Raw genomic sequence first — 12,017 nt, 5'->3', positions numbered from 1 at the left:
GGCTTTGGGGAGGCGCTTTCGGGTCATTTCGTTGGGTTTGGAGGGATTTAATGCGTTGGAAACAACGTCCCGGGCTCCCCCGGGTCCCTTTTGTGCTGTTTATTCATTTCCCTCCCGGGGGAGGGGGTGGGGGGGTCACGGGTGGGGACCGCGTGGCTTCTGCCACCGCGTGGGAGCGGGGACACCCCCTACCCCCACCCCCACCCCCGGGCCGGTCGGTGACCGGGGCGGAATCGTGCACCGGGACACGAGGCTGGGCCGGCCCGGGGAGATCCCCTCGGGGTGACCCCCGGTACCGGGAGGTCCCTTTTCCACGTGGGGGCCGCACCACGACCCCTTTCCCGCTCCGTTGCGAGACCCCGGGGAGGGGACAGGTCACTCCCATTCTGCTTCGCCGCTGATTTGGGGCAGACCGGGGTTGGGGGCGGGGGGTGGGGGGTTCAGCCGAACACCCCCTCCCTCCCAGGCTTGGCCTGGCCGGCAGGTCCCCGACCGTGTTGCCTCCGGCTCTGCGTGGCCTTACCTCTCGCCACGGGTGCCAGAGAAGGTGCCAGCGCTCGCCGGGAGTTTGGCTTTGGAAAATCGATATAATTACTGAGGACTTAGGACGGGGAAGGGGGGGATGGGGGCGTCGAGGACCCACCATGTGCCGGCCCCGCCGCGTGCCGGCCCCGCCACTGTCCCCACCGCTGTCCCCACCACTGGTCCCCCCGGCTCCCACTGGAGCCACGGCCGTGGGGGTCCCTGAGCCTCTCGTGGGGATGGGGGGGATGTCAGTGCCATGAGCCCAGCACAGCCCCCCCCCGGGACGGAATGAAGCCCCTCGCCCTGGGCCATCGGGGGGCTGAGTCCCTCGGCCGGGGGCCGTGGGGAGCTCTGGCTACACAACACGGCGCTGGTTTATTTTTAAGCGGTTGATGATGCAGTTTAAAATTTCCTTGGAGTGTTTCCCCCCCCACCCCCTCGCCTCGCCTCCCCTCCCGGCCTTTGCTGCAAAGGGCGCTGGGGCCGCCTGGAAACCCCAAATTGAGCGGAAAAGGGGAGGAATGGCGCGGTGGGCTTTAAAAGGCCGAGGATCCCCCCCTTGTCCCCCCCATCCCCTCCTCCTTCCCCTGCCGGGTTTGAATAACTTTTGTTTGGTTTGTCGGGTTCTGGCGGGGAGGCCGGGAGGGGGTTGGGAGCCGCTCGGATTTGGCATTGGCCTCCCAACGCGCATTTGAAAGCGGCTTTGCGAGGAGGAGCCAGAGGGATCCCTGGGAGCCCGGCGCCTGCTTCCACCGCCGCCTGCTTTTCCACCGCTGCCTGCTTCCACCACCGCCTGCTTTTCCACCACCGCCTGCCTTTCCACCACAGCTCCTCTCCCCGGGGGTAGAGCGATGCTCCCCTGGGCCTCCAGCACAGCCCCGCTGCCTCATCACCCTCCTCCACCCATCCCATCCCCGTCCCCAAAAAGCCCCTCAGACGGGTGCCCCCGCCGGGGGTGACGCCAGGTTGGGGCTGAGCTCCCGGGGACCGAATTAGCGCCTGCGATGTGCCCGGGGCCGCTCGGGTTTCACGCCCCACTCTGCTCCCGGAGCGTGGTTTCCCTGCCCACCATCGTGGCAGGGGCTGCTCAGGCGGGCAAGGAACAGGTTTTCCCCCTCCTGGGCAGCCCTCGCTGAGCCCGAGGAGGGTGCTGGTTGAACCGGGAGGGAGGGGGGGTGGGGGATTTGGGGTGCACAGCCCTCCCCTCAGTGACTAATCGGCCCCGGGTGAAGCAGGCAGGGTTTGCCCGTGACTAATCAGGTGCTGTGATGAAACGTTACCCGGCCACGCGTGGCGTTGGCTGGGATATTTGTTTCCCAGGTGTGGCTGGAGCAGAGAGATAGGGCCGGGGAAGAAATGGAGGGGGTGGGGGGAGCCGGTGGCACTGCCAGGGGAGGGGGATTATTCCCCCCGGCCCATTCCCTGGGGAGGGTCTCCCAACACCAGCAGCTCAGCCCCTGCCTCCAGTGGAAACCTCTCCCTGAGAGGGGCAGCGTTAAACAGAGGGGAAACTGAGGCACAAGAGCAGGGAGATGAGTCACCGGCGCCTGGATGAAGGTCCCTGCCTCCCTCTTCCCCTCATGCCATCTCCACAGGTTCCTTGGTGCAGGACCCTCGCTTCCACCTGCCCTTTGATGCTTCCCAGTGGCTGGATCTGCAGCCCTTCCTCCACCCAGCCCTTTGGGACAGCGTGGGAGCACAGCAAGGGGCAGAGCACCAGCCCAGGGGTTGGCACCATGCCGGGGGGTCCCAGCACTGCTGGCATCGCCCTCCCCAAGCGCCTCCTGCTCCCATGGCTGGGTGTGTGGTGGGGTCAGGATCCTACCAGCAGGACCCTTGGGAGCAGAGTCCGGGTAGTTTGCTGCCCAGTGCCCAGTGATGGCCCCAGGGCTGAGGAGAGCCCTGGGAAGGGTGTTGTGGGTGCAGCCGTGGCACTTGGGGATGCCACAGCCCCCCAGCCTGGTGCGTGCTCCCCCCCCCTCACCGCGTGCTTCATCAGCCATGTGTGACCCACATGAGTTAATTCCATTAATTCCCCTTCCTGACAGCCAGCTCCTCACTCCAGCCTTGCCCTCCTGCAGGGAAACTGAGGCAGGGAGGGGCCTGTTCCCAGTGCGGGGTGGCTGCATCCAGCCGTGCTCCATGGACCAGTTGCAAAGGTGAAGTGCAGAGGTTGGGGGCAGAGTCCAGACGTGCCTGTCCCTCCCCTGCCACGCTCCAGAGCTTCCCTTCCCAGGGGACCTGTCCCAGCCTCTTGTTTTTTGCTGCCCCCCCACCAGCCCCTGGGACACAGAACCTCGCACCAGGCCTGGTTGTGACACCGGTGCCGTTCGCAGGAGCTGGCAGGGGGGAGGCACCGTGGACTTTACCCCAGCCCTGTCACCCCCCACTGCCACCGTCCAGCGAGTGACAAACAGGCATCCGTGCTGCCTCGAGCCCTGGGCCCCCATCACGTGGCAGTTTGGGCAGCCTGGGGGGGGGCTCCAGAGGGGTGAGGGGTTTCCAAACAGCTGAGGCCCCTCCTGGCGATGTGCTTTGGGCGCCGTGAGTCCTCGCGGGGTTTTTGGGCGGGTTCGTGCCCGCCTGTGCTATCGGGGTCCCCACCGTGTCCCTGCGCCCCAGTCCCCACCTGCTCTCACAGATAGAGCCACCCTGTCCCCTTGGGGTGCAGGAGGGGCCGATAAGAGGCTGATGTTGGTGGGCACAGCCTGTGTGGGGGATCCCAGCAGCCAGGGGTGATCCCGGCGTTCCCCTGCCCTGGGCTCTTAGCCAAGGACAGATCCTGGCCTGGGGATGGGCGGCAGTGGGCTCAGGGACGCAGTGCCATGTGCCAGCCGGCCCTGTCCCCGCTGTGTGCCACCTCTCCTTGGGGAGGAAGGTTTGGAAACTCGCTGGGGAAAGGGTCTCCAGCAGGGTCCCGGCTTTGAGCCCGTGTCCTCAGCTTTGGGGCTGGCAGGGCCTTTGGCACATTGTCCCAGGGGTGACCAGCAGGAAGGAGGCCTCTGGGCAGCAGCATCTCCCGGTGGGGCTGGGCTGGGCTGGGCTGGCAGCCTCCCCTCTGAGTCACATCTCCTCCTCCTCCTCTGCCGACAGCGCTGTCGGTGCCACGCGGGGACAGAGCTGATGCTCCCGGCTGCCACCGTGGGCCAGGGGTTGGGGCCAGGGCCAGACTGATGTTTGCACCTCCAGGGACCGTCCCTGCTCCTGGAATGTGCCTGTGGGGAGCAGGGGGCATTGGGACATTGGGGCAGGACGGTGGGGGTAGCCCCGGGGCGCTGGGTGGAGGCACATCACCCATCCCAAAACACGCCCTGGATCCAGGAGGATGGGTGCAGAATGGCCTGGGTGCCTGTTTGGGCAGTGGGGATGGCATAGAGGCGCAGCCCACCCTGGAATGGGATGTCACTCCAACCGTCCACCACGGCCCGGTGCCCACACGGAGCCCTTTGCCAGTGTCTCATCCTGCCCGGCTGCCCCTGGGGCTGTGCCAGCATTGCCCCTTGGCAAAGGGGCACGTGTTGGTTCCGTTCCCGGGTCTGGGAACAAAACCAGGAGAAAACCTCGGCCCTCCATTGCGTTTGGGACGGGTTGGTGACACGCTGGGAGGAAAGAGGGGAAAAAGCCCCCAGTGACAGGAGTGCTGTCGCCGGCACCCTGGCCCTGCTGGCTGGGGAAACTGAGGCACAGCGAGCCGGGTGGGTCGATGTGCCTTGGGAAAGGTTGTGCCATGAGTCAGCAGAGCTCTGGGAATGGGACCCAGCACCCCTGGGCGCCGGCACTGGCACCTTCTGGCCCGGTGACGTACCCTGAGACCCCCACCCGCATCCTCCTTCGGCTCCTTCCACCTCCCTTTGAGGCTTTCTCGGGGAATTTATGGCTGCTGGCTGCAGGGGGGGTTATTTTTAGACGCTATAAAAAGCAGCCGGAGTTGCTTTCGCTCCCTTCCCGCTTGGCGCCTCGGGATTATTCACGCTCGGTGGAGCAGCACCTGCCCATGGGGTTGGCACCGGCTGCTCACTGACCCCACAGCCCTTGCCGGGCTGTCCCCTTGTCTGGTGACCCCGTTTTGGCTGGGGGGGTCCCAGTAGCAGGACGGAGTCCCCTGGGGCACCCCGAGCCCTGTGCCCCAGGCTGGAGGTGACGCCTCCGGCTCCGCTGGCACTGCCGGCAGCGCCTGAATTTGCTGAGTGTGTCTGAGCTGGTCTAGACAAGGGCTTACGGGGGAGGGGGCAGGGTGGGAGAAGGGGACCCCTGTGACCCCGCTCCAGTGGGCACAGCCACTTGTTCTGTTGGCCACTGTCACCGGCTCGTGGGTGAATTCCCAAGGAATTGCATCCTCCTCCCTCCCCAGGCTGTGCCTGTCGGTGGGACACCAGGGTGGGGGAATGTCCTGGTGTCTGGGGAGCCTTGGGGGGGCTCTGCCCTCCATTCTCACCCCATCCTCTTTGTCACAGATTGATGAGATGCCAGAAGCTGCAGTGAAATCCTCCTCCAATAAGTACCAAGTCTTCTTCTTCGGGACCCACGAAACGTGAGTGGGAGCCGGGGCCCAGGGGGTGCTGATGGGGTGGGTGGCCCCGGGGGTTTGGGAGAAACCCCCCCTCCCCTCCTCCTCACGGCCTTTACCCCCTGGCACAGGGCATTCCTGGGGCCCAAAGACCTTTTCCCCTACGAGGAGTGCAAGGAGAAGTTTGGGAAACCCAACAAGCGGAAAGGGTTCAGCGAAGGTTTGTGGGAGATCGAGAACAACCCCACGGTCAAAGCCTCCGGCTACCAGGTGGGTCACGAGCTGGAGGGTCCCAGCACCTCCTTTTTCCCCCCCACACCCCTTTCTTGTGCCCCCTCTGTGAGCCCCCTGTGTCCCCCCCCAGCCCACCCAGAAGAAGAGCTGCCCCGAGGCGGCCGAGCGGGAGCCAGATGGGGACGGGGAGAAGAAGGGCAATGCCGAGGGCAGCAGCGACGAGGAGGGGAAGCTGGTGATCGACGAGCAGTCCAAGGACAAGAACGAGAAAGGCGGGATCAAGAGGAAAGCGGAAGATGCTTTGGAGGTAGCGGGATTGGGGGGGAGGGGGGGGACACACTGGGGACAACGGGGACCTGGGCGAGGGGGGCCGGGCTGAGCCGAGCTCTCTCGCCCTCCCAGGACTCCCCCAAACGCCCCAAGGATGCGGAGGGGCAGGAAGGGGAGAAGAAGGTGGACAACGAAGAGGCCCCCAAGGAGGAGCCCAAAGCCAACCCGGGCGAAGGGGAGAAGAACAGCGACGCCGCCGACGCGCCTGACGCCAACGAAGCCAAGCAGGAGGGCAAGGAGGAGGTCAGAGACCACAAGGAGAGGTGAGGGTGGTGTGGTGATCCCTGTGCCCTGCAGCTGCTCTCCTCCTACCTGCCCTGCGCCTGGGGGGGCCATCCCTGGCACTGTGGGGTGTGACAGTGTTCTGTTCTTGGCCCCCACAGCCTGTAGCAGCGTCCCCAGAGAGCTGATCCTACCCCGCTGGCTCCCCGGGTGCTGCCCCCGCCGCGTCGCCCTCGCCGGGCTCGTCGCGTCTGGAGCTCCTGGACGGCAGAAACTGACCCCGAAAATGAAATTTCAAAAGGAAAAAAAAATTAAAAAAACAAAAGAAAACACATGAAAAAAAAATATGAGAGAGAGAGAGAGAGAGAGGAATGCAGAGCAGCCCGGTACCGACCCCGAGCGCCCGCCCTGCCGTGAGTGCAACGCTTTGTATTAGTGATTCCTCGGGGCTGAGCAGTTGATTTGAAATAAAAGCGATTCTTGCCTTTTTAAAGTGCTTGCCCAACCCCTTGGGTGGTTTTTGGGGGCTGCCCAGAGGGGCTCTGGCAGCTCCAGGGTGTGGGGCTGGAGTGCGGGGATCTGGGGCTGCTCCTGGGAGAGAGAGCAGGGTTGGGGCTTGGGAGCGGGAAAGGGAAAGAGCCAGGGGGAGGTTTCAAGAGGGGAGATGTTTAATTAAATAGAAACTATGGAATCATGGAATATCCTGAGTTGGAAGGTGACCCATCAGGATCATCGAACTCCTGGTCCTGCAGAGGACACCCCAAAATCTCCCCAGTCCCAAAATCCCATTGTCTAAGCACTCCTTGACCTCTAGGATAATGGAATCCCGGAATATGCTGAGATGGAAGGGACCCACTGGGATCATCCAGTCCAGCCCCTGTCCCTGCGAAGGACACATCAAAATATCCCCAATTCCAAAATCCCAACATCCAAGCACTCCTTAACCTCTAAAATAATGGAATAATGGAACATCCTGAGTTGGAAGGATGGAACATCCTGAGTTGGAAGGGACCCATTGGAATAATCAAGTCCAACTCCTGGCTCTGCACAGGACGCCGAAAATCCCAACGTGTGCCTGGGAGTGCTGTCTGGACATTCCTTGAGCTCTGGCAGGCTCAGAGGGCCATGACCCTGTTCCACATGCACAACCCTGTGGGGAGAGGCCAGACCGGGAGGGAGGATTTGGCCGTGCCCAGCTCCCCACGGAGCAGAAAATGGAGCCGTGGCCGGGCGCCAGCCCCGGCGGGACTACAACTCCTGGCAGCCGCTGCTCGGCGGGTCGGGACCCCGCGGGAGCCGCAGCGGGATTTGGGGAGGGGGTCACAGGGAGCGGGGACACGGAGGGGGACACCGTAGGGGGAAAGGAGGGGACAGGACTACAGCTCCCGGCGTGCAGCGCGGCAGGACCACAACTCCCGGCATGCACCGCGCGCCTTCCCGCGGGCTCCGCAGCGCCCCCTGGCGGGCCCGCGCGCCCCGGTGTGCGCCAGGCCAGGCCACGCCCACATCGCACGGCCCCGCCCCCTCCAAGCTCCGCCCACCCCGGCGCGCGGGACACGCAGGTGAGCGGGGAGGGGGTCCGGGACTATTTTGGGGGGGGTCTGTGGGGCTCTTTTGGGGTGTGTGTGGGGACTCTGTAGGGTCTTGCGTCCCTCTGTGGGCAGGGAGGCTCTGCCGGACGCCTGGGTGCCGTTTCCGGGGGTGGGCGACTCTACGGGTACGCGCTGGGGGTTGGGGGGCTCTGCGGGAGCCCTTGGGGTCCCTTTTGGGGGTGAAGAAGGGGGGTCTTCTGGGGCCTGGCTTCCCTTTGGAAGCGGGGGAGTGCTCTGCCGGGGTTTGGGTACCCTTTGGCGGGTGGAGGGTCTGCGGGATTCCTGGGTCAGCTTTGGGGGTGGGGAGGCGTCTGTGAGACCCCTGGGTGCCATTTCTGGGGGTGAGGGCACCTACGGGCCCCTTTTGGGGATGAGAGGGAACCTTGCGGGATCCCTGTGTCTCTTTGGGGGTCTTCTGGGTCCTGGCTCCCCTTTGGGGGTCCCAGGGCCACCCCCTGACCCCCCCCGACCCGCAGCAGCATGCGGCTCTCGGCCCTGCTGAGCGCGGCGCGGCCGCGGCTGCCCCTGGGGTACCGCCACGGGACGTGGCCCCCCGACAGCGCGGCCGACCGGCTCCGCAACCCCCCCGGGCGGCGCCGCCGCAAGATCTTCGTGGAGCCCATCGCCGATGACGACTGGAAGGTGTTCTGGGGTGACACGGTGAGCCTCCCCCTCCCCCCCTATGATCCCCCTTCAGGCTGCTGGCCGGGCTGGGGGTCCCACCTGTGCCCCCCTTTTTTTCCCCCCCCAACAGGTGCAGGTGCTGAGCGGGAAGGACGCGGGGAAGCAGGGAATGGTCACCCAGGTCGTGCGCCCCCGGAACTGGGTCGTGGTGGAAGGGCTGAACACGGTGAGGCTGGGGGGTGTCTCTGGGGGGGGAATATGGAGGCTGGGGGTGGTCACGGGCTGTCGGTGACCCCAAACCCCCTCGCAGCACTACCGTTACATCAACCGCACGGCCAAGTACTCGGGCACCTACATCGCCAGCGAGGCGCCGCTGCTGCTCAGCCAGATCAGCCTGGTGGACCCCGAGGACAGGTAACAGCCGTGGGGACCCCGCTGAGGAGCCCCCCCCCGTGCCACGCTGCCCCCTCCCACCGCCCATGTGCCCGCAGGAAGCCCACGGAGGTGGAGTGGCGGTACACGGACGAGGGCGAGCGCGTCCGCGTGTCCCTGCGCAGCGGCCGCATCCTGCCCGTGCCGCCGCAGCCGCGCCGGGATGGCATCGTGCCCGAGAACTGGATCGGTGAGTGGGGTGGCAGAGAGGGGCTGGGGGGGGGATGTGGGGAAGGCACGGGGTGGGGGGAAAGGCTCAGCTCTGCTGTCCCCTCGCCCGCACAGACGGCCCCAAGGACACGTCGGTGGAGGACGCGCTGGCCAAGACGTACAAGCCGTCCCTGAAGACCTTCGAGGAGGAGATCATGGACGCCATGGGGATTGTGGAGACACGGCGGGCCAAGAAATCCTACTGGTATTAACTGGGGGGGGGGAAACTTCCCTCCTGGTCGGGCTCTGCAATAAACACACCCCTTGATTTTCCACGTTTGCGGCACAGCCCCGACTCGCTCACACCCAGCCCTGGGCAGTAAAAATCCTGGGTTTATTGTGGTCTGTGCCCACTGCTGGGGGGCCTCTCAGCCCCCTGGCTCCTCATCCTCGCTGCTGTTTCCATCCTCGCTGTCCCTGGCCAGCCCGGCCAGCGCTGCGGCCAGCGGGGTCCGCGAGGCCACGAGCACCAAGTTCCGTGGAGAGAAACGGGGGTTGAACAGGGGCACAAGGGCACAGTGGAAACCTGGGGCAGAGGAGAGGAGAGGGAGGGTCAGAGAGAGGGTTGGGAGAGGGTCGGTGAGGAGAGAGAGGGTTGGGAAAGGAGAGGGAGAGGGTCCAGAGAGAGGAAAGCAGGGTTGGGAGAGGGGAGACAGGAGAGGGAGAGTTGGGAGAGAGGAGAGGGAAGATCAGGAGGGTTGGGAGGGAGTGGGAGGGCCAGAAGAGGAGAGAGGAGCCAGGAGAGAAGAGGAGGGTCAGGGGGAGAAGAAGGAGGGGAGGGAGAGAGGAGAGGGAGGGTCGGATGTTTGGGATTGGATCAGAGCAAGGAGGAGGGTCAGCAAGGAGAGAGAGGGTTGGAAGAGAGGATTGGAGTGAGGAGAGGGAGGGAAGGTCAGGAGAGGAAAGTGAGGGTTGGGAGAGAGAGGGTCAGGAGGGAGGAGGAAGAGGGATGGGAGAGAGGAGAGGGAGGGCCTGGAGAGAAGAGGATTGGGAGAAAGAGGGTCAGGAGGGTGGAGAGGAAGGGTTGGGGAGAGGAGGAGAGCTGGAAGAGAGAAAAAAGAGGAGAGGGAGGGTTGAAGAGAGGAAGGGGAGGGAAGAGAAGGCTAAAGGAGTGGGGAGAGGAGAGGGGGAGGCCCCCCGCCCGTGCCCACCTTGCTCCCGCAGGTACAGCAGGCGGTCGAGCAGCACGAGGGTCTCCACGACGGGCGCCAGGAGCTGCCCCAGGGTGTAGAACGCGACCACCTTGTGCTGCTGCTCTAGCATGGCCCCCACGGCCCCCCAATCCAGTGGGACCCCCGCCGGGTCCAGCCCCGCCAGGGGCAGCCCCAGGCGGGCATATCTGGGGGGGACACAGTCACATGGGGGGCTGGCAGGGTCCCAGAAAGGGGTCATCCCTCCCCAAAATCACTGGGGGCCAGGAGGGGATGAAACAGAGGGTCTCCCTCCACAAATTCACAGGAGCCCAGGAAGGTCCCAGGAGGGGGGTCCCTCTCCCCAGACTTACTGGGGCCCAGGAGGGTCCCAGAAAGGAGTTCCCCCCTCCCCAGACTGATGAGGAGAGTCCCAGAAAGGTGTCCCCACTCCCCAGAATCACTAGGGGTCAGGAGGCGATGCAGAAGGGGGGTCACCTGTCCCCAAACTCACGGGGAGGGTCCCAGAAATGGGTTCCCCCTCTCCCCAAACACACAAGGGTCCCGGAAGGGGGTCCTTCCTCCCCAAACTCATGAGAAGGGTCCTGGAGAGGGGTCCCACTCTCCCCAAAGTCAATGAGAGCCAGGAGGGTCCCAGAAAAAGGGTGTTCCCCCTCCCCAAACTCACTGGGGGCCAGGATGGTCCTAGAGAGGGAGTCCCCCTTCCCCAAACTCATAGAAAAGGTCCTGGAGTGGGGTCCTACTCTCCCAAAAGTCACTGAGGGCCAGGAAGGGTCCCAGAAAGGGCGTTCCCCTCCCCAACCTCACAGGGGAGGGTCCCAGAAAGGGATCCTCTCTCTCCCCAAAACCAGAGGGGCCCAGAAGGGGGTTTCCCCACTCCCCAAACTCACTCCTCGAAGCCGAGGGCGTGTGCCCTCCTGCCCGGCTGCAGGCCCAGGTGCCTCTTGGCGGGGTCGGCGGTGCGGATGACGCCCTCGAGGGCGGCGCGGTAGCCGTGGGCGAGCAGGCGGGCGCCGCCGTCGCCACCGCGCAGCCGCCCCTCGTACTCCTCCCGCGCGTGGCACGCGGCCTCCCGCGCCCGGTACGACAGCCGGTGGCCCGGCAGCGCCACCACCGAGGCACTCAGCGGGTACCCCGGCGCGGGGCAGCCGGGGGGCCCTGGGGTGGTCGACACTTTCATGTAGCAGCAGCCCACGGAGGCCACGGCGGCCACGGCGGGGCTGCGGGCGAAGTGGCGCAGCAGCGCCGGGCTGAGGTCGCCGCAGGCGTGCAGCCCCGTCACCAGCACCGGCCCTCCGTCCTCGGAGCCCCCCGGGCCCCCCAGCGGGTTCTGGGCGGTGGGGCCAGGCCCCGGCGGGTCGGGGGGCAGCAGGAACTCCCCCCAGGGAGCGGCGGGGTCGAGGCGCCCGGGGACGTGGTGGGGGGCGCGGGGGGTGAGGGGGCGGCGCTGGGGGTGTCCCCCCTGCCCAGAGGCCCCCTTTTTCTGCAGCTCCCGCAGCAGCTCCCGGTCAAAGCGCTCGGCCAGCCCGGCCAGGCGGGCGTCGCTCTCCACCGCCGTGACCGACAGGCCGAGGCCGAAGGACAGGAAGCGCGAGAGGTGGCCCTGGGAAGGGGGACACGTGCTCAGGTGGCGTCTGAGCCCATCCCTGTGTCCCCCCTTCATGTGCTCCTGCTCTCACCTGCCCTGCTCCGACGTCCACCACGCGCTGGCAGCCGGTGCTCTGGCTCAGCCGCCGCAGCAGCTGCGGGGACAGGGGGCCTGTTGTGGGGCTGGAGGGGAGCTGGAGGCTTGCAGGGGAGGCAGTTGGGGGGCACCCACCTTGCCCAGGCGTTGGATCTCGTGCTGCTTTTTGGGCTTGACGTGGCGGCGCAGCAGAGGGTGCAGGCGGGGGCTCTGGCAGGGGGGGCGCGGGGACCCCCCCGGGCGGCCCCGGGGGAAGGAGAGGGCCCGGGCGGCGGCGGCGAAGGCCAGCAGGGACAGGGGCCAGGCGGCCCCGGGGTCACCACGGCCCCCCAGGAGCCCGGCCAGCTGCTGGGGGGTGGCATTGGCCAGGGCGGGCTGCCAGGCCGGGGGCAGCTGCGCCCACAGCCCCTCGGTGAAGAAATCCTGCGGGAAGGGGGGTCAGTGTGGGGGGCACGGACAGGGGGACGCAGCCAGGGGGGCAGAGGGGGGATGTGGGGACACTCACG

At 66.1% G+C, this 12,017-nt stretch overlaps 3 protein-coding genes across 3 annotated transcripts; 2 read left to right on the top strand and 1 right to left on the bottom strand.

Moving 5' to 3' along the window:
- The first annotated feature begins 4,979 nt into the window (after positions 1–4,979).
- On the top strand, positions 4,980–6,311 carry HDGF (heparin binding growth factor). Its single transcript, XM_027909235.1, has 5 exons — positions 4,980–5,056; positions 5,164–5,302; positions 5,397–5,573; positions 5,669–5,859; positions 5,980–6,311. The coding sequence occupies exons 1-5, from the start codon at positions 4,989–4,991 to the stop codon at positions 5,984–5,986; spliced, it is 582 nt and encodes a 193-aa protein (XP_027765036.1). The 5' UTR covers positions 4,980–4,988; the 3' UTR covers positions 5,987–6,311.
- A 1,053-nt stretch (positions 6,312–7,364) lies between these two features.
- On the top strand, positions 7,365–8,951 carry MRPL24 (mitochondrial ribosomal protein L24). Its single transcript, XM_027909233.1, has 6 exons — positions 7,365–7,380; positions 7,890–8,070; positions 8,165–8,260; positions 8,345–8,448; positions 8,526–8,656; positions 8,752–8,951. Exons 2-6 carry the CDS (start codon positions 7,891–7,893, stop codon positions 8,886–8,888), a joined length of 648 nt encoding a protein of 215 aa, XP_027765034.1. The 5' UTR covers positions 7,365–7,380; position 7,890; the 3' UTR covers positions 8,889–8,951.
- Positions 8,952–9,038: 87 nt separating this feature from the next.
- On the bottom strand, positions 9,039–11,949 carry LOC114071403 (protein RRNAD1-like; the record flags this gene model as incomplete). The annotated part of the gene is made up of 5 exons (XM_027909232.1): positions 9,039–9,202; positions 9,828–10,015; positions 10,718–11,430; positions 11,507–11,569; positions 11,647–11,949. Coding segments are annotated over 5 exons (1,425 nt in total), but the record flags the coding sequence as incomplete, so codon positions are not given.
- Between the last annotated feature and the right edge of the window lie 68 nt (positions 11,950–12,017).

Source organism: Empidonax traillii, unplaced genomic scaffold (assembly GCF_003031625.1).
Source record: "Empidonax traillii isolate 1590-97213 ecotype Southwest subspecies unplaced genomic scaffold, ASM303162v1 scaffold2006:size43157, whole genome shotgun sequence".
Taxonomy (NCBI): domain Eukaryota; kingdom Metazoa; phylum Chordata; class Aves; order Passeriformes; family Tyrannidae; genus Empidonax; species Empidonax traillii.
This window is presented reverse-complemented; position numbering and strand designations above follow the sequence as displayed.

Bases quoted from the DNA above. Each gene is read 5' to 3' on its own strand.
- HDGF (XM_027909235.1), top strand. From the start codon at position 4,989: ATGCCAGAAGCTGCAGTGAAATCCTCCTCCAATAAGTACCAAGTCTTC. The intron at 5,057-5,163 runs GTGAGTGGGAGC...CCCCTGGCACAG, and splicing joins TTCTTCGGGACCCACGAAAC to GGCATTCCTGGGGCCCAAAG. The intron at 5,303-5,396 runs GTGGGTCACGAG...GTCCCCCCCCAG, and splicing joins TCAAAGCCTCCGGCTACCAG to CCCACCCAGAAGAAGAGCTG.
- MRPL24 (XM_027909233.1), top strand. From the start codon at position 7,891: ATGCGGCTCTCGGCCCTGCTGAGCGCGGCGCGGCCGCGGCTGCCCCTG. The intron at 8,261-8,344 runs GTGAGGCTGGGG...ACCCCCTCGCAG, and splicing joins TGGTGGAAGGGCTGAACACG to CACTACCGTTACATCAACCG. The intron at 8,657-8,751 runs GTGAGTGGGGTG...TCGCCCGCACAG, and splicing joins CGTGCCCGAGAACTGGATCG to ACGGCCCCAAGGACACGTCG.